This window comes from Drosophila biarmipes, chromosome 2R (assembly GCF_025231255.1).
Source record: "Drosophila biarmipes strain raj3 chromosome 2R, RU_DBia_V1.1, whole genome shotgun sequence".
Taxonomy (NCBI): Eukaryota; Metazoa; Arthropoda; class Insecta; order Diptera; family Drosophilidae; genus Drosophila; species Drosophila biarmipes.
The window spans coordinates 23,197,985-23,221,930 of record NC_066615.1 but is presented as its reverse complement, the minus strand read 5'-3'; the positions used below and the strand labels follow the sequence as shown (position 1 = coordinate 23,221,930).

Below are 23,946 nucleotides of genomic sequence, written 5' to 3'. Positions count from 1 at the left end.
CCAGAGAAAACACAAACTCTCCTCTGCCGATGCTCGATACATTTTAAATATATTTATTTATTCATTTGTTTATTACTTGTGTTATGTGATTTTACATATAATAATTAATGAGAATAACTCAATCGCAATATATTATTTCTTTAAGTCATTTGTAGGTATATCATATAAGTGTATATATTCTTATTGTTGTTAGGGCGGGGGTGTTTTTGTTGTTCGGTTATTTCATTAACTTGTTATCATAATTATCTGGGGCTTCGGACCGCCCTAAAGTAGCATTTGTTATAGTTCGGTATTAGTTATCTGTATAATTCGTAACAACAATAATTATCTGTAATAAATGGTTGTAATTCCTTTGTATTATCTGTATTACTGATATTCCTTTAAAACTAGATTTTAATTGTTTTCAACAATTTAACGTTTCACATGGTTGTAAGTAAATGTTTTTTGGACAAGATATCGTTTATTCTTACTAGAGTAGATGCCTATTCCATTGCGTTAGTAAGTCAAATTGATTCGCTCGATTCGAAAAATCAAATGGGTTTACGCATAAAAAAAGATAACGTCTAAAAATTGGCATTTCAATTGGTAATTTCAGACCAGGAAGGGAGCTCCTTCCTTCATACATTTGGCACACTTTCTTGGTTCTACTTAAGCTCTACAGAGAATCCTCTATAATTTAGAAACTAATTAAGATAATAAAACAGAAAACGAAGTATTGAGCTTGGCAACTGATCGAATTGTCGATTACAGAGTATTATTTAGTTTACTTTTGTTAGTTTAGTTTTGTTTAGTGAATAATTAATGGAGACAGCTGGACAAAGCAGACGACTCATTGTTGAACAACTGAGGATCGAAAAGCGAGTAGGCTAAACGAATCCCCCGTTGAGTGCTTCGCCCGGCGTCATGGGTTAAATGGGTTAAGTACATTAATTTACATTGTTATTACGTTAATGTTACTTTGTTTACGTTAGTTATAACTTTGTATTTGATTTGTGTATAAGTAAATCGAGTATTTGTTATTTGCTTTAAGTATTCTCTTTACTCAGTTATTGTTTTCGTATCTGGTGTTTTAATAAAGTAATCATTTGCAGCACTATCCACTTATGGACCTTGATTCACAATAAACTTGTATATATTTTGTATTTTGTTAGTTATTTGTAGATCTTTAGTATTCGATATATTTTATTCTGAATGCTCGAGTATTAGATAATTTTCGTTAAGGTTAATCTGTTACTTCGTGTCAACAACCCCATGTCGATCTCTGTTAATAATGTAAATATTAGAATTTGCAAGTGTATATATATATATTCTTTATCTGTATCGTTAGATTTGTTAAATATATGCGTATATAAATAAAATTATGGTTTAAATGTGCCCTCTGTATTAATTATTATATATTCTATTAAGTTAATAATCTCATAGATTTTGTCTCGACCGACCGGAACTCGGTCCCTGCTGTCCCTATACATAGCTTTGTCTTGCTGTACCGACTGGATTCGCTCTGTAACTATATGCCAGACCATCCCAGCCCAACTTTGAGCTGAGCCGTGCGCTTAACTACTGATTCCTCTCCCCACCGATTACAGCTCCCTCTAATCGTTCAGGCTCTTTGAATATCTTAAAGATGGTTTGTAAATAGAGATAAAAAAACGGACACAGTTTCGTGTGATCTGTGCTCTGTGGCCAACGCGAAAGTAAGGTTTCGATTTGTTGATCCAGACTCGTCCTCATTAAACGTCCATCCTTGCACGCAAAAATATATGTATAAATATATTTGTCATGTATATGTTCTGTATGTGGTATATATCGTAAAGTTCATTTTGTCCATTTTGTAAATACTCCTCCCACGCCTTCCGCTAATCTTATGAACTCAAGTGTACAAAGTTTCTGTGATGTTGATGTGGCTGATCTGGTTGTAGTTGTTGTATCTGTTGGGTTCAGAAAAACTGCACGGGCAAGAACGGAAATGTGCCAATGTGAAGCGAAGGATTAGCAGGTCTGTAAGAGAATGTTAATTTGGATTTAGAGAGATGTTCTTGGCGTTTGTTTGCGGTGTGTGATCGAGGGGGTTCTCGGGGTGTCTGGATTCCTGGATCAGTGCAAGTCAATACGGGCGGAGCCTTAGATCAAGCGCGGAGGGCTATAGGAAAAAAGCAAGCAGGCGGTTCCCGAGTATTCATTTGCACTGCCCAGAGACATCGGTTCGGTGTGGGTTGTGTGCAAGGACGAAGGAGTTCTCTCTTCACGTTTGTAATATCGCATTTCAATACCTTACTAATAGCATATTGGGCACTGAAGCGGTTGTTGTGGTGGTGGTGTTGTTGTGGTTTTTACTGCCTAGTGTGTGATTGTTGATGTTGTTGCTGTTGGCACTCTTTTGGCCATCCATTGGGCCAACGCGGTAGGAGGATAGAAACGAAACGTCGTTGGAGATTTTGTCACCCATCGGGGGAAAGTTGCTATTGCAATTATTGTTGTTACTAGAGTTATTGTTACTGATGTTGCGGTTGTTACTGCTGCTGCTGTTGTGGGCTGATAACTGCGGTGGGAGATTTGGTTGCGATTGCTGAAGTTGTTGCTGATTTTGCTGGAAGATACGCAGCTGGGGTTATGATAGTGGACAGCCTGATTATCAGTCATTGAGACTCACCTTGGAACTGCCGTTGGAGTTGTAGTAGTAGTTGGGATTTATGCTCTTGCCTGTGTGGCACTCACTTGCTCCGTGATTGGGCAAAAAGTTGTTGTTGCTATTGGGTTGGGATTTCATGATCAGATTTTGGGGAGTTGCCGCTGGATTGGTGGCTCGACCTCCGCTGGCACTGCTGGGGTCCAGCAAGTTTCACCTGTTAACATGGCTGCGATTGTGGTTGGAACTGAGGCCAGAGCCGCCGATGACATTCGATTGGGAACCGCCGACGGTGCCCAGACCTCCGCCTCCGCCGCCGCCAGCTGTAAGTATCACCAAACTTGTCATTCTGTCTGTAGTCATTTATAGTTCCCTAACTCACCTGAATAGCCGGGCGAATGCTGGTAGTACTCCCGTCTTCCATAATCTGGCTCGTAGTCCGAGCTTTCGTAGTGTCCACCCCGGCCTCCGCCACCGCCAATGCCGCCCGCCCCGCCCAGGATGTTACCGGGCGGTCCATGGGGTCCGTGACCATGACTGCCATAGGAGTAGCTATCGTACGATTGGTGCGGATCATAGCCAATGCCGTCATCATAGCCACGACTGCAAAATAATAATTATTTTAGTTGAAGCCTCCCAAATCTCTTAAACTTAAACCATACCCATACGTCTCATCCATGGCAGTTCTGGCTTTTTCTAATATGGACATTACTTTCTGCTTCGGAGCAAGCACATTTTTGCTGAAGGAGGTCTGCTGTGAGCTCCTGAAAAAGTTTGAAAAGGGCTATAAATAAAATCAATAAAGAAACAGCAGAAAGCCTCACCTGTAACTATGATGCGGTGGGTTCTTGGCCCCTCCAATAGCGTTTATAGAACCACCACCCATGGCATTGTTACTTCCCTGCATGTGGGGCGTCTTCTTGTAGCCACTCTTTGCATTGTCGTTGTCATTTAGGCTAGTGCTGTCCATCAACTCTCGCAGTTGCTCCTGTCGGATGATGTCGTTGCTGTCTGGTATGAGGTACTTCCTCAGCTCCGCCATGGCGTAGGCAATTCGGGCGTAGGCTTCGGCTGGCGGCGCTATTGTGGATATCTCCACGTGCAGGTCGCTGTTGAGGTGAGCGTACTTGGGGTCCTTGGAGCTGCGCAGTTCCTCCTCCTTGACGCGATCGCGCATGGAGTTGCGGCCGAGGACGGTCATCTTACAAAGGGTCTCTTCTTGCAGACGACGAAGGGAGTTGCCCTTGGGTCCCAGCAGTTTGCCAACGAAGTTGAACTGGAAAGTGGTAGTAATAACTTATTAAAAAAAGGTTGACAAAACAAGAAAGACACTGAAGTTCACCTTAGGATGCTCTCTAATAGGCACTAGTACTCTTTGTGAGATCCGCAGGGGTTTCTCTCTATAGATATCTGCGTATTTCTGCTCTCGGGAAGGGATCCTTCCCGTGGTCTGGACTTTTTCGATCTCTAAAATGGCAAAAGTATATACTTTTCCAGTGTCTTAGGATATCATAGAAGTCAAAAGGACACTACTTACCGCCCTCCAGCAGCTTCTCGGCAATGGGGAACTTCCTGTCCATCCGATTTCGCTCGGCCATACAATCGCGTATGTACTCATTGGCCTTCTCGTTTATCTGGACACTGCCGCCGGGATCTCCGCCGTGATGGCCGTGGTCGTGGGCGGAACTGTCGCCGTTGTGGGCGCCTCCTGGTGCTCCAACGGAACCTCCAGATTTGCGAGGCTTGCCGCCGAAGTCGTTGTCATCGTCATTGAAGGCGGAAAAGTCACCGTTGCCGTCGTACTTCTCGGTCATGATTTCCTTGCCCGTGTCCCCGGAGCTGCGGTCTGAAAAAATAGTAAATAGTTATTTAAACAATAATCCGAATGCAACTAATGTAATGTATGGTACCTAAAGGATCATAAAAAACATACCTTTTTCTCTTTTGTTTTTAAGCTATAACTTAAAGTCTATTTAGACTAAGACTATCTTAAATAGTTTTTGAAAGTTATTATTTGTATTTTATAAATTAAATTAAAGTGAAAGGTTAATTGTTTCCTTATTTGCAATCTCAAGAATTTAACTGAATAAATGGTTGTATATAACTAAATGTGTATATGTATGCTATTGGAACTACTGGAAAACGGTGTGTTTATAGTTTTTCGAACTATTATTGTAAGCTACGGCGGGGAAATGGAAATTGTTTGTGTTCTTTGTTGGAAATAGGCAGGATGCGCGGCTGCAAATGCAGTTAGGAATCAAAATTGTATGAGTACTATTTATCGAAATTAATTAGGCGGCCAGCCACCAACAACGCGTTCACGACCACACTCTCGGACCACACACACACTCGCACCGAAGCAGTCACACTCATTGGGCAAAAACAACCACCGTGGGAGTTGAGCGAAAATCAAATTGTTGCCGTAGTTCACACACAAAAGCTTGGAGTAAACAGAACCGGTAAAAGTGGTGCTATCCTGCTGGATTCTGGAATGACAAAAATATGCCTGGATTGGGCATTTCCAATGGGCCTCCTGGGTGTCCAACTGGTGCCCCCGCCCGCGTCCCTTGACACAAGCTGCACTTTCACTTTTCAGTGGGACGCATTTTCACCTATTTTTTTCTGTATCGCAAATTGCATCGAGCGTTTTCTGTTGCTTCATACGCTCGGTGGCGAGTACGTTTTCCCGGGCTTTTTACCACACAAACACTCTTTAAGAGGACGGCAATAGGCCCTGCTAATTACCTAGCAATTGGCCCTTCCGATTATTGCTTTTAATTTAAAAGGTTGCGAAAAAACTGCAATTGAATTCGCGAAAAAAACAATACTACGAGTGTGACCGTTCGTCGAAAGCTTGGAAAGCGCGTTGATCGAAAATACCAACCAGTGTGGCGGGCAGTACAGTGAGCACTAGAAAATGAAAAAACAATGTGTAAATATTTTAATTTCTTTAATTATTTACACAGAGATTAGATTAAAAATAATTGTTAATATCAAAACATCGTGTGGGTTAAAGAAGAGGTTAGGTTAAAAATTTAAGTACAAATATTTGTGGGATTTGAAACTCGCTGTGTCAAACAATTCAAACAATAAAACAAGTTGATGCTATTTGAAAACTAAGAGTTTTAAAAATAAAATACAAATGTCACAAACATTAAAATGAAACTAAATATTTTAGAGGAATGAAAATAATTATTTTCATTCAATGAATTCGATGCCGCGTGAAGTTTCTTAAAAATGCATTCAAAGTCCAATAAGAACTAGGCGATTGAATGAAGACTATTATAAACCAATATATCGATAGGTTCTGCGTATCGATATTTAGTATATTTTAGGGTTGTTTAGTATTTCTGCCGTCCTAGGAGAACCAGTGAGCACAAAGGATCTGTAAAATTAATGTTTTTGTTAGGTGTTCCAGCCGGTTCCAGACCTTTAAAATGTCCGCCGTGAGCCCAAACTCTTGCGTGGAAACCCCAAAAGCTCCGGAATGGCTGTCGAAGCTGGAGAGCCGCCGGGAGCAACTAAAGCGCTCCAAACTCGGACACGAAGCCGGAGCTGGTGCTCCGTGCGCCGAGTGCAAGGAGAAGTGTCCTGGGCTGGATCTACACTTCTGGCGAAAGGTCTGTCGCAACTGCAAGTGCCCAAAGAATCAGCATGTCTGTCCGGACGACGATGACGCCACCGGCTGGGCACAGTTCGAGATTCTGGGACAGATCAGGGCTAAGCCAGCGTGTAAGTGGTTTAGAAACGTGTATGTATGTTGACAGAATGCGCCACATGGTATGCCTCATTGCAGATATTAAGATCAAAGCCCTGGCCAGTCAACCGGTGCAGCTGGAGTGGGTGCCTCCGAATGCCGCTCCCGATGTGGTCACTGATTATATGGAGAAGCTGGGCACTGCGCAAATACCGGTGGCCGGAAGTGATGCCGCTTTGAAGAGAAAGCTGCAGCTTGAGTTGCAAGTTCCGCCGCACGATCTGGATGCCGCCTTGTGCGATGGACTGACGGAAACGGAGGCCATCCAGCTGCAGCAGTACGTCCAAAAATTGCGCGAGCAGTGCGTCGGCCAGGGCGTGGTCGTGCGCCTAGGAGATCGCCTCAACCATGCTCAAGTGGAGCACATTGTTCCCGTTTCGACTGCTTCGCAGGAGGCGGCAAAAACTTGGCAAACTCTGGGTCTCTCGCCGGTGGTCGACGACACACTGAACGAACTGCTGGCCAATCCCAAGGTGGCCCAGGCGCTGGCAGGCCAAGCCAGTGCCCAGCCCAAACTCTTTGTAGCCTTTTCAGAGCCTTTGTCAGATTCTGCAGTGCAATTCGAGGAAAACAGAGCTCTGCGGGCTCAGACCAGAGAAAAGTTGCTGGGCATCAGCAAGCCGGCCTTGCAGAGCCTTGTGAGTCATGGCGTTGTCTATGACAAGGTGCTAGGAATACTACAGGTAAGTTTGGTGGATAAGATGTCATGGCAGATTATTTTTACGTTTGTCTATTCTAGGAAAAAAAGCTGAACATCTCGAGGGATCCCAAACTTGGGCCCATTGCTGAGTTCCGTAAGGAGTATGTGAGCAATCCACAGTTCAGGGCCGAGATCAACACCATCTGCCCGCAGCAGCCCATGACGCCAGTGAAATCCTCTCCAGGCACACCCTTCAACTCCCCGTTGCCGTTGAAGAATCCAGCGCAGATACGATTCGGAGCACAAATGCGCCAGGATACGCCCATGCGGCGGGTCAAGTTTGGTGGCGTTTCCACCATAGTTTACGACTGCGGACTGCCCGCCAACACGGACTACGATCGGGATCCGGTCTTTGCACAAATCCTCCAGGCAGAGCCGCTCAAACAGGCGCTGCAGGAAGCGCGCGCTGGACGTGCTCCCTCCTCGGTGGTTATCTCCAATATTCCAGCGCCGGTTGCAAGTCTTGCGGAGCTTAAAGGTCTTACTCCGGCCACCAAGGCCCAGCTACAGTCCGTGGGACTAGATAAGAACATGCTACAGTCGGCTGTGTCCAACGCACCTTATTATGACCGACTTTTCCGCTCGCTCCAGGACAAGGGCATCTCGCATGACCAATGCCAGCTGTTGCAGCCACTAAAGCAAGTGCACGACTGGCTGCTCGACGACGATCAGCTGCTGGACGAGATCGACAAGGTCTTCGCCGACATGGCCAATGGCTGCAAGGACATTTCATATCCGAAACCCGCCCTAGGCGAGCTGCCCACATCCCACAGCAGTGATTCTGGCTTCCACTCGAAACCCCCAACACCGGGCTATGGCGGCGAGGATCTAACCCCTGGCCAGGGCAGATTCACCAGCATTCCCGGCATTGAGGACATGAACATGTACCCGAGCTGCGCCGGCATGCCGGAGCAGTTCCAGCAGCTACGCCTTCACGGGGAGGACTTTTCAGGCAAAGAACCCCAACGGACCATCTTATGCGCTGACTGCAGCAAACCAATCGCCTATGGCGAAGTGGCCGTCAAGGCGGATCGAGCTGGAAAGGAGATCGCCTGGCACCCCGGCTGCTTCAAGTGCAACACATGCCGCGAACTCCTGGCTGACTTGGTATACTTCTTTCACCAAGGACAAGTCTTCTGCGGTCGCGACTTGGCCATCAGGCTGAAGATCCCGCGATGCCGCGCCTGCGACGAGCTGATCTTCACCAAGGAGTACACTGCCGCGGAGGAGGCCACGTTCCACATCAAGCACTTCTGCTGCTATCAGTGCGATGAGCCGCTGGCCGGACAGCAGTATATCGCGGACGAGAAGTCCAACATGCCACTGTGCTTGCTCTGCTATGACCGACTGTTTGCCGTTTGCTGCCAGCGCTGCAAGATAGCAATTGGACCGGCGGACCAGGGCGTGGCTTGGGGCGATGTCCACTGGCATGCCAACTGCTTTGTCTGCGCCGGAATCGAGTGCCGGAAGCCGCTCATAGGAGGACGCTTTTGCGTCAAGGAGAACATGCCCTTCTGCAGCCCAACCTGCGTTCGCAGCCTGATTAAGTGAGACAGCTAAGCAGTCACAACAGTATTTACATATTTTATACATATACACAAGGATCAAAGACAGGATCATCGGTTCATGATGATGCACACCATACTTGATAACCAGCTAGTGATCAATAGATGCCACAGACTCAAAGTGCCTAGAATAGACCTGCATTTAAAAGGGAGCCAGTCGCAATTTAAGATGCCAAGCGAATTAGAAGCTTCAGCAACGGAAGTATTGACTGCTGCTACTTACCCTTGAGGCTATTGAGCCGACTAATTTGTTTGGCATCAGAAATAGGAACTGGGCACACATATTTACAATTCCAACCGCTTTTGCGTGCCAATAGACCAAGTAGAGTATATACAAATATTTTATATTAATATACAATATATTCACGTATTGAAAAGTATTATGCAAACAGGAAACGCACAATTTTTAAATAAAGATTTTACTTGAAACTTACTGAAGAAGACGATTTCATTCCCCATCCACAAACTAAAATCCGTTTGTTTTCGATTTTTTACGTATCTGCTGGTAGTTTTATTGGTAATTGCATTTTTCGATTTATTAATTAATCATAATAGTTAAATTTTTGTTGATTTTTCTTGTTCTTGCTTGTATATGAATATGCATGTATAAAGTTGACGATTTTCTGGTCGAGCCGTTCATTATGCAGAAGCGAAAACAAGGGGAAATCACATTCACATAACTGCCAAATTTTGGGGTGTTTCGCATAATGTGTATAAGTTGCATTTATTTCAAGGATACTTTCTCATAGTGGCTCAAGTACTCTACAGATTAGTTCTCTGCACTGGCGAGGTGCAGTCAGTTTGTTCAGTTCAATTGTATTGCTAAGTATTGGGTGCGTACGTATAAACCATAATATGGCGTACTAAGAGTTTGTCTGGGTCGGAGTCGCAATCCCCAAGAAGAGCTCACATCTAGATGCCATCGGTAGTCACGGAAGTTAGGCTCAGAGCTCTACTTCCATTGGAGGGGACTGGACAGAGTGGGGGGTTACAGGTTCGGGATTGAGGGAGTGTTGAGTTTCAGCATGATTTCATCGATCTCTAGGTCCTATGCTCTGGTTAGTTGTTTCGATCTTACATTAACACTAAGTTGCCTTTGCTCTTCGACTTGTTGTTAGTTCTCTCTCGTTTAATATGTATTAATTACATTGATAATTAGTTTAATCATAATTTCTGTTCTCGTAAACAATTTTACATGATAGGATTCTTCTTCTGAGTGTTCATGCGTGTGTGTCTGAAGATTTACGTGTGTGAGTTCTCCGTAATTTGCTACAACAAAAACTATGCCTTAAAATAATACTTTAGTTACAATTTATTTTGTTTTCTTCCTCTCTGCTCGCTTGGCATTTCAATTTTGTTCATCTACCGCTGGCACAACTAAAAACAATCAACAAAAGGGGAGTTAAGTTCAAATAAACTTGTTTGTAACTAATATATTTTGTATATTCTTAATAGATTGGGGGTGGGGGTAAAAAGGAAAACGACAACTTAAAGTAAGACTTACGAATTACGAGGGTATTTTGGGGCGAAGGGTTGGTTTAGGGGCAAATGGGAGCGATAATAGGGGAGGATAAAAACACTAATTACAAAGCGATATGGCAACACTTGACGTGTGTTCTGCCCACAATCTGCTGCTTTCTGTTTTGTATCATTTTTTAAATAACTAAAAACTTGATAACTTATAACCCAAGTCGGTTCGTCCGTCAGTCCGTCCGTCCGTCCAATCGTCTGTCTTTCTCGCTTTCAGTCCGTCGGTCTCCACGCAGTCCTGTCCGCTCCTCTGCACACATCTTAAAGCTATACACAAAAAGTTAAGTTAAATTGTATATAAAGATTTGCTTCCTTCGCTCTCCGGTCTCTGGCAGACATCGAGGAGCTGGCGCTTCTCGGGTCAGGTTCTGGAACACGACCACCGTCGATCACCGCCTGCACGACCGCCGAGGCGGCCAAGCGCTGCCCTGAGCCCTGTCCACGTCCTGGTTGCTCTGTACGCCGGTGTCAACAATTCGTGTAGACGCCCTGTGTGTAGTAGAGCTCCGTGATCCGTTCCGGCAGCGTGCTGTACAGGTTGGTGATCAGGTCGAGCGGCAGGCGGGACCACGCCTCCTTGATGCGGAATATCAAGTCGTCCTTCCGCGAGAACTTCCGTCCCCCGTCGAACACCTCGCGGATGAGCCAGCCCCACACGTTCTCCATGATGTTCAGATCGTGGGCGATGGTGGGCCACTTCTGGGTCTTCAGACCCTCCGCGTTCAGAAGATCCTGGGCGGTTGGCAGGGCGTGCGACATCCAGTTGTGGTCCTGCAGCACGAACTCCGAGTTTCCGCCCAGCTTGGTCACGATATTGGGCCGCTCTCGCATGATGGCCTCGATGCAGGATTCTGGTCGCTGTTTGGCGGATGACACCTCCAGATGCACTGCTCCTCCCACACAGACCATCAGGTAGATGTACACGGAATTGCCACGCGGCCGCTGAGACAGCGTGCGCTCGTAGTTGCGTAGGTCGTGGAAATAGTACGAGAAGCCATCCGGTCCGTCCAGGTTAAACCTGCGCTCGTCGTGGAATATCACCCGCCGCCAGTGCTCCTCGCTCCACACGATGTACGTGTTGGCGAAATTTAGGCGCTCCGTCTGATTGTACTGCGAGAGCACGGGTTCCGTCTTCAGCTTCTTAGCGCAATTCGCTGAGCTGCTGGCGCTGGAGGAGGAGCTGCTGGACGAGGAGTTCGACGACGCGGATGAGGACGATGAGGCGGAGGAGCTCGGAGCTGTGGAGGCGGCCGATGCCCGCAGGAGAGCATTGGCGGCGGCTGCAATATTGCTGCTGCTGGGTGTCCCCACGGCCGCCACTCTCGACACAATGGTGGGTGAGACGCTGGATCCGTTCGATTGCTGGGTGGGCGCATGGCTGGAGGCAGTGCCGCCCGTACTGGAGCTGGCCGCCGAGAAGTTCGAGTTCTGGTTGAGGGCGTGCACGGGCAGGTGCGACTGAGGCTGGCTCTTTAGAGGCTGCGGTTGCGGTGGCGGCGCCTGCTGAGGCTGCTGCTGGTAGTACGGATGGTGGTGGTGGTAGCTGATGTGCTGCTGGTGCTGGTGGATCGTCGGCTGCTTGAGCTGCAGCTGTTTCAGCTGCGTCTGCGACTGGGCCAGCAACTGCTGTTGATGCTGCTGGTGGTGGTGCTGTTGCTGCTGCTGATGTTGCTGCTGCTGTGGGATGGGCATCTGCTGGATACCCGGATGCTTCAGGTAGTAGTGCAGTGCCATCAGGTTGTTGGCACTGTTGGCTGTGCTGGTGGATACGGGCACGGACACGGGCACTACGCCGGGATTGACCGATCCGCCCACGCCGCCCTGGAGCAGCTGTACTGTGGTGCCGGCAGGTGGGCCGTGCACTGCTGCTGCCGCCGCCGCCGCTGCTCCAATTGCGCCGGCACTGGCGGCCAGCTGGGCGGCCGACTTGGGGTCATAGATGAACTTGTTGAAGTTCTGCAGGTCGTCCGGACTGAGCACTAGCGTTTTCATTGGATCTGGCTTGGGTCGGGTGTTTGAGGTGTAAGTCTGGTTTCCGTCTTAGCTGCTGCCGTTGGGCTCAGCTGCTCATGGGCCACGGGCTGGAAACCCTTCGAGCTGCTTAAAAGTTAAATGCAAGTCCGGATCTGCGGGTTTCTACAGCTCTTTTTTGCTTTCGGGGCTACGTACAAGCGATCACGATCACGCTCACGCACTTTCGGCTGGCTCGATTTCCAAATTCGTTGCGCGTTCGACGCAACCTGTTCCTCTCTGGTTCTGCGCTGCGCTGCGCTGCGCTGAGCTGAGCTGGGCTGCTCCCTTCTCTCTGGCTTATCAAAGGGCTGGCCGATCGACACGGCTCGGCTCTCCGACTTCTTCTGATTGCAAAACTCTCGGCGGTCGTTAAAAGATGTCGGTTTACTTTCCCACCGTCGGGCACGTACAGTGTGTGTATGCTTGTAGCTGGGCAGCGGTGGCGGTGTGGTGGTGTGGCAGTGTGTGTGGGGCACTTCCAGTATGTTATCCTCTTTTGTTGAAGTGGTTTTTCTTGTCGCTGGCGGTGCCTCGAAGCTCGGTGCCTCTGTGCTCTGCTGCAGTTGCTCCGCTGGCGTGCAAATGTTTCCTTGTTTCTTTATTCTGCCGCTGCCTTGGCTCTCGGTATCTCGGGTATTCCGCTGTCGTCGACGTCGGTTTACCTGGAATAAAATAAAAAGCAGGTATGTGAAAAAGAGTCTTGTTTCACACTTTGCATTGTGCCTGTGCCCAGTTGTATATACACATTTCTTTCCAAAGCGGTGTGTACAATGCAGCCGACATGTATTCAATAATTTTCGGCTGGTCGGCTGGTGAAATCAACACACAACACTTCGGAACAGATGTTCGCTGAGCTCGGATTTCAGGTCCCTTTTTCCTCAACTCTGGCCTGCCTTTCGGGTATTCTCTTTCAAAAAATGAAGTAGGCCCGAAATGGGAGCACAGACGCAGCAAGGAACGCACACATGTGCAGTTTTGGCATTTTGGAAATCTTCAGCATTTGCAATTTTCTGCCTCTGCCAGCAGGTCTTCTCGGTGCCTCTGCCCTTTGTTTTGTGTCCTCCTTTTCGGGCGAAAACACACGAAACAAGTGGTTGGAGGGTCAAAAGTGCAGCAGCGGAAGAGGGGAGACGAGCTAAAGATGCCAAAAACAGAGGACAGGTGTGCAAATCCTGCAGAGAATCGTTTCGCGATTGGCGAGCCAAAAATAGATTCCCCTTGCCATGTTCGCTTCTATTTTGTTCGTATACTCTTGCAGAGGGTAGTATACACAGAGACATTACCATCCATATTTCAAAGCAGTAAAACTAAATGGGTATGTGTAATGTGGAGATTAAAAACATTGTTTTAAACCCTACTTTAAAGAAATACATACATTGTAAGATTTCTAAACGCTCTGAGAGGATTACCAGTTGGTTATTCAAAGGTAAGTGATAAGAAGTTCCCAAAAATATTCCTCTAAAGGGATCCGAGTTCCTCTTCAGTTCTACGAAACTTTGCTGTAAGCACAACCAACGGCAAGGGTATTATAGCTTCGATTGGGCATTGCTTTTATTTTTGTTTTCCCAACCAACGGGGCGATAAGGCTGCTCTATCCGATGTTATAAGCTTTTTAGAACGACCACGGGCGTACTATGTGTATGTATTGGCCGTCTTATCATCTGACTCTGACGCCACGCGCACGCAGCACATGCACCATTCGCATCCATAAGCCCCGCAGGCACCCGGCACCGTCCAGAAATCCCAACTTGTAACACACCTATATCTAATCGCGCATATGAATTTCATTCCCCGGGAACTGCTGCATAGCTTCTCCATAGAACTCCGGGCAAACTGCGACTTTAATACGCATGCTTTCCACTCTTTTCCCTTCGCCGGCCCAGCGTGTCTGTAATGAAATTAAAACTAAATTCTGCTCGCCACGGGGATGAAAATCGAGTTTTCGATTCGTCTAAGGGAAGAAAGCTGCTGCCTGCACTCGTCAGTATGTAGGTATGTATTTAGATATGTATCTGCGGATGTGGCGGGGTGGCTGTGTCAACCGAAGGACCACCGTGTGTACTTTTGTGTGGCTGCTGCAGCGAACTCGGTCGCTTTCCGATCGAAATGGCTGCAGCTGTGTGGATATGGCTGTGTGCCTGGAAACTGCTGACTGCCCGTGCTGCCGCCTAGCTGGGGCAAAAGTTTCTCGGGGCCTGGTCAGCGGGTCGAAAGTTCAACGGGAGAAGACCTTCGACTAGCTGCTGCCAGGCCGAACAGCTTTTTCCAAGATGCAAGGCGACTGCGAAGCCAATATGGCATGAGTCAGCCTGGAAAAGATGGAAAAATCATTTGGGGTAAGGCGATCGTACGCTGCACACCCGCTGTCCTAACCAACAAACAACCCCTATCAAAAAAAGACCTCATTCCAATCTGATTATCATCACAATAATAACATAGAGGTGTTTACACAAATAGAGCAGTTTACAAATGACGCCTAAACTTCTATTTACTTAAAATACCCGTCTGTGAGTAAATTCTTTCTCCCTTGAAAACGCGAATTCTTAGGTTTCAAATGAAAGTTTTTACAAGTTCTATCAGCTGACCAACTTTTTTGTCATTGCCCTTTATTTGATTCACGAGTCATAAGGTATGTATAACTAGACCATATTGAAAACATTACTTTTATCTCAATGGGAAGAGGTGAAACGTGTGCACATGCTTATGTCTTAGACCGAAATAATATTCGTGGCCGACAGTCAGTAGCTAAAATGTTAATGTCCACTGATAAACGGAGAATGGGGACCTTCTAGACATGTTTGCAAGGAACAAAGCAGGCAATTCAAGCTGGAAACCTAGCCGATCCGACTGTTTGATCAACTGTTTTGCCGAGTTTTCTAATTACCATTGAGACGGTGGCGCTTTCTACGATTTGCGTAGAACAGCTGGGTTTAGCCGATAGCACAGCATTTTCCGCTCATTTCCCAGGTTGATTGCGCACTCGGCATTCTTCTGCGCAATTAGAGGGAAGTTGTGAGTTTGAAAGTTGCAGAGATAGTGGGCGCCGGGCACTGATTGATGGCTCAGAGCTGCTGCTCTGCGAATTCCCAACCCATGTGATAAGATATAGAAGCATATACACACAGCCGAATGGTGCGAGAACCTTTGTTTAGTGTTGTGTGAACTTTGGCCTTGCGTTCGGCCAAAAAGTACAACAACAAGGCAAAAAAAAACTGGTTGTACTCGGAGGGGAACCATAGCTCCGCTCTACGAGCTTAAAGCGATGCTGGCTGCCAGCGTTAAAGCCCTTGGAATGTTGGCAGGCCTACAAGTTTCTGCTTTTTCGTACAATCTAATCAAATGCCCTTGATAAGTCTCTGAACTCGGTCCGGGATCTTTTAAGTTTGCTGACTAATCAGATTTTAGGAAATCGAGTCATGTTCGGGGAAATGTTTGTATACACACAGAGAAATAGCCGGTTGATATTAGTATGTATCTTATTCCAGACCCAGAATATCAGTTTAAAATTGTTACACTTTAATTATAATTTAGAATCAAATTTTTTAAAACTAGCAGTGCTAGAACCCGTTGGGAATTACAGAGTTCGTTAGCTTTGTGTTGCTGGACTTTGTTCTCCTCGAATCTATGGTATTCATTTGCCTTAGCCACTTGAATACTGACGAAAATGAAAACAACAAGGTTAGATAACTTCCTATGACCAATGGCTCTAAAACTTTGGGATATCTTTAAGGTAGCACAGTTCATTTATATTTGTAGCCTTTTAAAGTGATCATATTATATCGATTTTCTCTCTGTGCACTGCTTTATGCTTGTGACGTTGAAACTTTGTTGTTAAGGTGATTCACTCGGGTATTTTTTGCGATTTTCACTGGCTTTCATTGGAACATTTGAGTCCTGTTCGGCGAGGCCACTTTCGAGGCTTTGAGCACTGGTTTTATGGACGCGAGTGTGGAGCCCTGCGTCGCGGGGGGGTCTAGTGCCGTCCCCCTCCCACTCGCCGTTGCAGTCGCCAGTTTACCGTTACGTTGCATTCAAGGAGTCACACACACGCACGCACGCGAAAAGAGAGCGAGATGCATGTGGGAGAGGATGCAGGGGAATCGACGGGCATATGGACATGTGTAAAATATCCAAAAATATAAAACGAACCCAGCGACCGACGACCGAAACGTCCGACGTAATAAAATCCCTTACGCGCTGCAGGCAGCGACGCTGGCAGCGCAGCCACATGCTTTTGCTTCTATATTGAGCCAGCCAGCCCTTATGTGCTCAACTCTCCGTTATGTACAACAACATCCAGTCCCACGTACATACATACGAACAGACCCTGTCTCTGTGCCCGCACGTATGTACGGTACGTGCGTGCGTGTCTGTGTGCGCGTCGTGTTTTTGTGATGCCATCGTCGATATTGAAAGTACATGTGTACATACGTAAGTACGTATGTACGTAAGTATGTACGGCAGGCTATGTACCAACGTACGTTGAACGAGAATCGCGTTGGAAATGAAATGAAATTGCGAACAACGGGACGGTGCGATGACGATCCGATGCGAAGTGCTTCTTTTATTCAGTTAATTCCCAGCACATATGTATAGGCGGATATATATACATGCACCGACGACTACGTATATACACTCGAGCGTGTGTTTGTGTGTATCGTTTTCATTTTCACGGAACAAATATGGCTGCAGCACTCAGTTTTTTCTATTTAACTTTTTTCACTTTGGTGGCTCGTTTTTCGCCCAAGTATTGCTGACCAGCCGATTGGGGTTTCGTGGACTTGGATTCCGTTTGCGTTGCGTTTGGGGCTTCGAAGTGCGTGATTACGCCATTTTCTTTGCCCCGCTCGCTTTTCGCTGCACGCCCATCTTCCGAATTACCTTTTCTCGATTCGATTCGATCGATCGGGGATCGCCTAGCTCGCTGCACTCGCGCACACTGGGTCGAGACGGGGCTGATTGGCTTTCCAATCAATGTATTGACTATTTCACGGAGGTTTTCTTCAAATTTTAAATGCAAGTACGCAAAACGCAAGGCAACGCAGCTCACGGGTTTCGACACGAACGACCTAGTGGTGGGAGATCAGAGGTGCGGAAATATCGGTTATCGGTAACGTAAGCAAACGTAGGCGAACGTAAGTAAGTGCTCTGCCGCTGTCTGCTAGAGGTGGAAACATGGAAAAATCGAAAAATCGATAAGCCATAGAGGTGGAAGTTTCCAAAAACATCGATATTTTTGCGACGGAACGTAAGCAAACTTATGAAACGTAAGCAACCGTAAACAAACGTAAGTGCGCTGCTCTTCTGCCTCTTTAGATTTTGATGCATTCCGGACATTCGATAAATTCTTATTCTGAGACACAAACCATTTAGTCAAGATATAAGCCAACTTAACAGCCGATTTGTGTACCGATATCTTTACTGGTTATAAACATATATTTTAACTAATATAATATTGAACAAATTAAAGTGATAATTCTAGGTCTTCCCCAACAAAAAAGTTTGTTGTAACCTTTCCCAGTTCGGACCCTCAAAGGGTACTTATCGATGAATAGCGTTACAATCGCCCCAACTTGAACAGCGCTCCCAAGATCTGTTTACGTGATGTCATTTTATGCATAAATAATTTTACTCCATTCAAGTACAATTTCGTTACATATAATTTACCTCTCATTTCGCTCGCAGGCGATTTAATGTGTGTATAAATGTGCGGTAGATAACTCCAGCAATGCGCCGCACCGAGCTCCAGGGCAGTTAGTCGGTTGGGTTCTGGATGACGATCAGGATGAAGTCCTTGTCCGGGGCCACCATGATCTCGTGCTTCTTGGATCGCACCCGCAGGAATGTCATGTCGTTCGAAGGATCCAGGTCCCTCACCACACTCCGAGCCTTGTCCGCCAGCTGACTCATTAGGCCAGCGTACTGGACGGTCGTCGTGTTGTCGAGCGTGGACTTGACCGGAATGCCTAATTGGAGGGTTGGGTTTGTAGAAACCAGTAAGCAAGTTGTACATCACAGATATCATGGCAACTCCCACCTTCGTTGTTGACCACAATGGTACCCACTACACCTTTGTGACTCTGGATCCTCTTAAGTGTTTCCTCCACCTCCTGCGACTGCAACAGACAAAATCAGTGTAACGCTCTGGTGATAGTACACTACTACTCACCATTTTTTCCAATAGTTTCTACTAGTCACGACAGAAACCACCTGCAGTTTAATAAAATAAAAATAAGAATTTGTTTGTTCGATATTAGAGATGGACTGCCAGTGGTGGCACTTCATCGGATGTAACTTTAGCAGAAGGTTAACAGAGCACTATCGATAAGAGTTTGGCCATTTAAAAAATACCGGAAGGCGTTACTTCAACGGTCTAAGTTTAATCATTAAGACTAAGTAGCATTAGTTAATTTTAATGTGTACAACCAAGTCTTGAAAATAATTTTGGATACAAATAAAGCTGACATATTGACCCACAAAGCAACACCGTCTTTGAAAACGCACCTTGGAAACGAAAAACTAGGTCAAAATACAAATTAAGTGTACCAATTAAATCAATAATATTTTCGTAAGGAAGTAAGTTTGGAAGGACCACAAACAAAACAAAATGTTTCTAGACACTCCAAAAAGGGTAAAATTAGCAAAATCCCCCCCTTCACTATTGATTCATAGCTCTCTCCTTAAAGCCACCTCGAACCCGGCGCTATGTGGAGATGGCATTCGATCAAGTCAAATCGAAGAAACATGTCCGGGACGTAGTGATTCTCAACGACTCGGGGCATCCTGTAAGGAGTACAATGGACCAGGACGATGCCGTGCAGTTCTCAGGACAGTTCCAGGCCATTCGGGGAAGATTGGAACGTGGGATGAGCAAAATTGATCCCACAGATGAGCTGCTGATGCTGCGGGTGCGCACAAAAACTAACGAGGTTCTCTTAGTGCCAGACTCCAAAATAACAGTACTCGTAGTGCAGGACGCGCATGATAACTTTGAAAAGTAAACTAATAGAAGTGATTCCCCCAACTTCCAGTTTTCAAATTGTATTCCCATCCTGAATATCTGACACATAACTTGTCAGTCACAATTCAATTTACCTCATGAACATAATGAAAACTACTCATCTATATAGTTCTCATACAAACATTAAACAATCTAATTAAATGCTACTCCGTTGACTAATTTTAATCTCTATCAGCATTTGGAAACTGCCAGCCCAATGAGCGGTGTAAAAGTCTAGACAGCTGCCCGGCATTAAAAGGTACTCTCGAGTCCGATTCAAACGTAAAAATTACGCAAAAGGAAGTGTGGAAAAGATGTACTGCTGCCCCAATTCAAGTATCGATCTTTTATGTACAAGTTATCGGACCAGCTGATCAGCAGCCCAATGAGCTTGTGACTTCCCGAGGTGTCGCCGAAGTGACTCCGAGAAGGGCCGCGATCCGAATGCGAATATCGCCGAAGTGACTTTTGGAAGTCACGATAGGCGATAGAACTATCGCCCTTTTGCTTGCAGGGATATGTACCATCACAACCTAAAAGAGCGATAATTATATCGCCTATCGTCCAGAAGTCACTTCTGGAAGATAGAAAGACGATAGTACACATTTTACAAAAACAAAGTATACATATATCGCGTAGAAGTAACTTCTGAGTCACTTCTGACCGATAGAAAGGCGATAGCACTCATTTCGATCGCGAAGAAGTATCTTCGGAGACACTTCTGGACGATAGTTCGACCATAGAACGATATTTCGATAGCGAAGCGAAAGTGACTAGAGGCGACTTTTTCGTTTGCTTTGCCATTTTGGTTGCCGGGTCGGATCGCGTTGCCTCTCTCACTGCTTGTTTACTGGTTAGTGCGTACTTTCGCTTTCGTTTATGGTTTGTCTTCAATCCAAAGTGAGTTCTGCACCTCAGTAAAACGCGGAACTGGTGGGCTTAATTTATGGTTTATGTGTATCTACTACTTTGTTAGCTTTCTAGCGCGGTGCTTAAACGGAGCACTCGCATATCTCTGCGACGCCCCCAAACTTTGAACGTGAATTGTTCGGCCATTTATGCATGTATTTTATTAATTTTTTTTAAATGAAACTATAGTTTATTGTCTTCAATGACGTGTTTTTTCCATAATTATTCAACAGAAGTTATATTTTATTTCTAATTTTAACCTTAACACTACCAAAAAGTGTACGCCCAAGTGGTGGTGTCAAGTATAAAATTAGAAATAAAATAACATACCCCTAACAGTTCTAGAGTTGTTATTATTTCTACTCAAAAAAATTGATTAATGTATGGTTTTCAACTATATAGAATTAGTTTTTCTTGGAATAAGCTATTGTATCCCTATTATACATATATAAAAAAAGACGATAAAAATCGTTCTTGCGATAAGACAGACGTCAGATGACCTTGGCAAATGCTTACTAATTTATTTTGCGAATTCGAGGAATTCTGTTTCGCAGAAATCTCATTTAATCGTTTCATGGAACGTGTATGCTATAATTGGAAGGGTACATACATATATAGAGATCAATATGCTCCATTGGTCGATGAGCAAGCTTTGTTGTATTAATATAATAAAATAGATAGACTGGTCGGCATAAGTATTTTGAGGAAACAAACTTCTTTTAACTATTGGCATCAATGGAAACGTAAATGATACACTACTTACAAGTTACTTTTTTAAATTTAGTAAACTCAATTTATTAGTTTAAAATATTTCTCCCAACTTATCTCATAAACAGTGTACTTTATGCAGGCGTACTCGTGTTCGTAAAATATCGGAAACACAAATGAAAGTTTACCCCAGCTCTTCTCACCAATAAAAATGGCATAATAAATAGTAATTAATCTGGTTACAGACATCTAACAACAATGAAACCTAAATACGAAGCCCTAAAGGAACGACTTGACATCTTTTTTTGCAGAAAATGCGGTTACTTATAGGCGTGCTCGCCACTATCCTAGTGCAGTTGGTTTCAAGATCAACTGCAGATATTCCCGATTGCGATTTTTATGATACCGTGGATGTATCAAACGCTGAAAAGTTTTCGAACGGATCGTATCTATATGATGGTCTACTGATTCCCGCCAACTTGGTGGGGGAATATGACTTCGAGGTTTTGCCTGATGGTGGCAAAAAGTACGGTTCGAAGCACATTAGAGGATGTGCCTGCAAACTTAAGCCCTGCATCAGGTTCTGCTGCCCGCACAATCACAAGATGAAGAGCAGCAAGTGCGTTGGTGAGATGTCGTTGGACGAACTGGAAACCCACAATCGCTTCGTGAACGTGACCCTGAACAATGGGACAGTGGCCAAGAGGCACTTCAGGGAGGATCTAGTCGTCCAATCGGATCTGCCCCTGCCCTGTGGAGACGAAAACATGCACCACGCAGATCACACAAAGCCTGGCAACGGCTTCACTCTGTTCGAGGTTCCTTCTACCAGTTCGTCTGCCAAGTGCGGCGTTTAATCGCAATTGATCTTCCCTAGAATGGAACCTTTTTCCGGGCCTGGGACGAGGCGTACTTGGATAAGTCGGAATACTGCGTGCAACACATTGAATTCGTGGGTGATAATATTCGCATTGCTCCCCACTTCTGCCTTCTTGGGACTGAAGCCTCGAAAACCGGGCAGACCGTTGGTTAGTTTAACCTATAGAAAGCTCGGCCCTTTTTACTTCCACCGCCCTCTCTCCCCACAGTGATGATAATATCGTTGGTTTGTATGCTTCTCACGATCAGCGTGTACCTCTACGTGAAGAAGCTGCAGAACCTGCACGGAAAGTGCTTTATGTGCTACATGGTCGCCCTGTTCGTGGCTTACCTACTCCTGCTGCTCGACTTGTGGAACGCGTTTAGACTGCCCTCGACCGCGTGCACTGCATCAGGTTAAGAACAGCGCTTAGGGGGCCATGAAGCCGTTGAAGAGTAACACTTGCAATATCGTCTGTAGGTTTTGTGGGCTACTTCTCCGTCATGGCCGCCTTCTTCTGGCTCTCTGTCATCAGCCTGCACCTCTGGAACACCTTTAGCGGCACCGCCCATTCGCTGAACCGCTTCCTGCCCGAACATCGCTTCCTGGCCTACAACAGCTACGCTTGGGGCATGGCCCTGGCCATGACCGGCGTCACCTTCCTGGCGGATAAAGCAATAGCAGATAGGGACTGGGCGCCTCGCATGGGCACCACACAGTGCTGGATCTACAGTGGGTTCAGATATCCGTTTGAGATGCGGTGGAACGGCCGTCATACACCTTCCTTTCCCCACAGCTGGCGACAACGTTGTCCTACTGTACTTCTACGGACCGATGGTACTGCTGATAGCTTTCAACATTACCATGTTCATCCTGACTGCTATCCGTATAGTCAAAGTGAAGAAGGAAGTCCAGAACTTTTCCCACCAGCAAAGAAGGAACAACAAGCTGAACTCGGACAAGCGAACGTAGGTCTAGAGGAAGCACTTCCATCTTAGCGACTCTAATGATTCCACACAGCTACACGTTCTTCCTGCGCCTCTTCATCATCATGGGCTTGACCTGGAGCTTGGAGATAATATCCTTCCTCGTGCGCCGCGACTCTTTTTGGCCTAAGGTCCTGAAGGTGGCTGACTACCTAAACTGGTCCCAGGGAACCATCATCTTTGTGCTCTTCATCCTCAAGCCCAGCACCCTAAAGCTCCTGAAGGACCGGTAAGTAGTCTGTGGCTCTGAAAATAGTTCGAATAACCAGGTACCATCGTTATCTCTGAATGAGCAGCATTCAGGGAAAGAAAGAGGAAGAGCCTGACAGCGAAGAAGAAATCTCGCTAGACAATACGAAATTTGACCCGAGTGTCCTGTAATAGGTAATCCAAAAAGAATTATTTCCTGCTTGTTTCGTTGGTGTTGGATGCCCTCTTCCTATTACACCTAATAAGCCGCCTTATTGGAATGCCAGATCGAATATTGCTAATCCAACGGGTTCGCCCGATGTGGGTCGTGACTCCCGTCTGTTTGTTGCCACTAACATTTCGCTTAGCATGGTGCTTGTCTCGGTCGTCACATACTTTAATTTTGCACTATGTGTTTATACATCTTTTAATTTGTGCCACACTTTTAATGCATTTTCCATCCTAGAGGGCCACCAAAGTACACCTGGAGTGCCGTCACTACGCGATCCAGAGAAGGGCGATGTGGAACTTCACGAAGTGATGGTCTGTATACCAGCAGGGCATAGTTACTATTGAGGTTTCTTGGTAGTAAGTCTCCTTTCTACCTAACCTACATCTCGAAGATATTTTAATTTATAAGGATGAATCTGCATTGACACACACTCGAAACTTCAACTACCTCATCTTTACTCAGGAAACAAACGTGATTTTGGACTTTTTTTTATAAAATTATAAATAATAAATAAGTAATTCTTATAACCGCAAGGGTATACAAACTTCGGCTTGCCTTTCTGGTTCATCGTCTTAGTTGCTATTTAATATGAAATGTTTTTTGTGAACCTCATAGAAATGTAATCTACAAATATTTATCGTCCCATGTTAGGAAACAATGATTCATGCGAAATTTTGTTTCTTTTGCTTATCTTATGTTTTTCGTGCGCACTTTAAAATATATACATACATGTGAACCTCATTAAGTTTGACGTTATTAAAATTGATTTTGCAATACAAAATTAAGTCTTAAGGTAATGATACCTTAAAACATATTGCACACTTGCATATTCATTCATTCATTTATCGACTGAGAAGCTCCCTGTTTTGCTC

General features: G+C 45.6%; 6 protein-coding genes across 7 annotated transcripts; 3 read left to right on the top strand and 3 right to left on the bottom strand.

The window, feature by feature from the left end:
- Positions 1-37: 37 nt before the first annotated feature.
- On the bottom strand, positions 38-5,472 carry LOC108023027 (probable serine/threonine-protein kinase clkA). Its single transcript, XM_017092267.3, is given in 9 exon segments — positions 38-1,998; positions 2,271-2,587; positions 2,651-2,949; positions 3,009-3,229; positions 3,289-3,390; positions 3,451-3,902; positions 3,969-4,093; positions 4,164-4,472; positions 5,372-5,472. Coding segments are annotated over 8 exon segments (1,854 nt in total). The 5' UTR covers positions 4,441-4,472; positions 5,372-5,472; the 3' UTR covers positions 38-1,937.
- A 494-nt stretch (positions 5,473-5,966) lies between these two features.
- Positions 5,967-9,081, top strand: LOC108022989 (uncharacterized). The gene is made up of 3 exons (XM_017092217.3): positions 5,967-6,358; positions 6,423-7,066; positions 7,123-9,081. Exons 1-3 carry the CDS (start codon positions 6,064-6,066, stop codon positions 8,632-8,634), a joined length of 2,451 nt encoding a protein of 816 aa, XP_016947706.1. The 5' UTR covers positions 5,967-6,063; the 3' UTR covers positions 8,635-9,081.
- Positions 9,082-10,050: 969 nt separating this feature from the next.
- On the bottom strand, positions 10,051-17,279 carry LOC108022740 (ecdysone-induced protein 74EF). Its single transcript, XM_017091831.3, has 2 exons — positions 17,073-17,279; positions 10,051-12,853 (listed from the first exon to the last, which is right to left on the bottom strand). Exon 2 carries the CDS (start codon positions 12,168-12,170, stop codon positions 10,647-10,649), a length of 1,524 nt encoding a protein of 507 aa, XP_016947320.1. The 5' UTR covers positions 12,171-12,853; positions 17,073-17,279; the 3' UTR covers positions 10,051-10,646.
- A 519-nt stretch (positions 17,280-17,798) lies between these two features.
- On the bottom strand, positions 17,799-18,494 carry LOC108022241 (dynein light chain roadblock-type 2). Its single transcript, XM_017091099.3, has 3 exons — positions 18,361-18,494; positions 18,229-18,307; positions 17,799-18,157 (listed from the first exon to the last, which is right to left on the bottom strand). The coding sequence occupies exons 1-3, from the start codon at positions 18,361-18,363 to the stop codon at positions 17,946-17,948; spliced, it is 294 nt and encodes a 97-aa protein (XP_016946588.1). The 5' UTR covers positions 18,364-18,494; the 3' UTR covers positions 17,799-17,945.
- Positions 18,495-18,714: 220 nt separating this feature from the next.
- On the top strand, positions 18,715-19,275 carry LOC108022239 (dynein light chain roadblock-type 1). The gene is made up of 2 exons (XM_017091098.3): positions 18,715-18,822; positions 18,878-19,275. Exons 1-2 carry the CDS (start codon positions 18,799-18,801, stop codon positions 19,190-19,192), a joined length of 339 nt encoding a protein of 112 aa, XP_016946587.1. The 5' UTR covers positions 18,715-18,798; the 3' UTR covers positions 19,193-19,275.
- A 527-nt stretch (positions 19,276-19,802) lies between these two features.
- Positions 19,803-23,815, top strand: LOC108023109 (probable G-protein coupled receptor Mth-like 3). Of its 2 annotated transcripts, none has more exons than XM_017092375.3 (9): positions 19,803-20,091; positions 21,120-21,626; positions 21,686-21,836; positions 21,897-22,082; positions 22,148-22,399; positions 22,464-22,635; positions 22,688-22,882; positions 22,950-23,037; positions 23,309-23,815. In XM_017092375.3, exons 1-8 carry the CDS (start codon positions 20,071-20,073, stop codon positions 23,032-23,034), a joined length of 1,569 nt encoding a protein of 522 aa, XP_016947864.1. In that variant the 5' UTR covers positions 19,803-20,070; the 3' UTR covers positions 23,035-23,037; positions 23,309-23,815. The 2 variants fall into 2 exon arrangements, with proteins under 2 accessions (XP_016947864.1, XP_043948375.1); XM_044092440.2 differs by having other exon boundaries at positions 19,804-20,044.
- The last annotated feature ends 131 nt before the right edge of the window (positions 23,816-23,946 follow it).

Bases quoted from the DNA above. Each gene is read 5' to 3' on its own strand.
- LOC108022241 (XM_017091099.3), bottom strand. The intron at 18,158-18,228 runs GTGGGAGTTGCC...CCCTCCAATTAG, and splicing joins CATTGTGGTCAACAACGAAG to GCATTCCGGTCAAGTCCACG.
- LOC108022740 (XM_017091831.3), bottom strand. From the start codon at position 12,170: ATGAAAACGCTAGTGCTCAGTCCGGACGACCTGCAGAACTTCAACAAG.
- LOC108022239 (XM_017091098.3), top strand. From the start codon at position 18,799: ATGTTTCTAGACACTCCAAAAAGG. The intron at 18,823-18,877 runs GTAAAATTAGCA...CTCTCCTTAAAG, and splicing joins TTCTAGACACTCCAAAAAGG to CCACCTCGAACCCGGCGCTA.
- LOC108022989 (XM_017092217.3), top strand. From the start codon at position 6,064: ATGTCCGCCGTGAGCCCAAACTCTTGCGTGGAAACCCCAAAAGCTCCG. The intron at 6,359-6,422 runs GTAAGTGGTTTA...GCCTCATTGCAG, and splicing joins GATCAGGGCTAAGCCAGCGT to ATATTAAGATCAAAGCCCTG. The intron at 7,067-7,122 runs GTAAGTTTGGTG...TGTCTATTCTAG, and splicing joins AGGTGCTAGGAATACTACAG to GAAAAAAAGCTGAACATCTC.
- LOC108023109 (XM_017092375.3), top strand. From the start codon at position 20,071: ATGGTTTGTCTTCAATCCAAA. The intron at 20,092-21,119 runs GTGAGTTCTGCA...CTTTTTTTGCAG, and splicing joins TGGTTTGTCTTCAATCCAAA to AAAATGCGGTTACTTATAGG. The intron at 22,400-22,463 runs GTGGGTTCAGAT...CTTTCCCCACAG, and splicing joins CACACAGTGCTGGATCTACA to CTGGCGACAACGTTGTCCTA.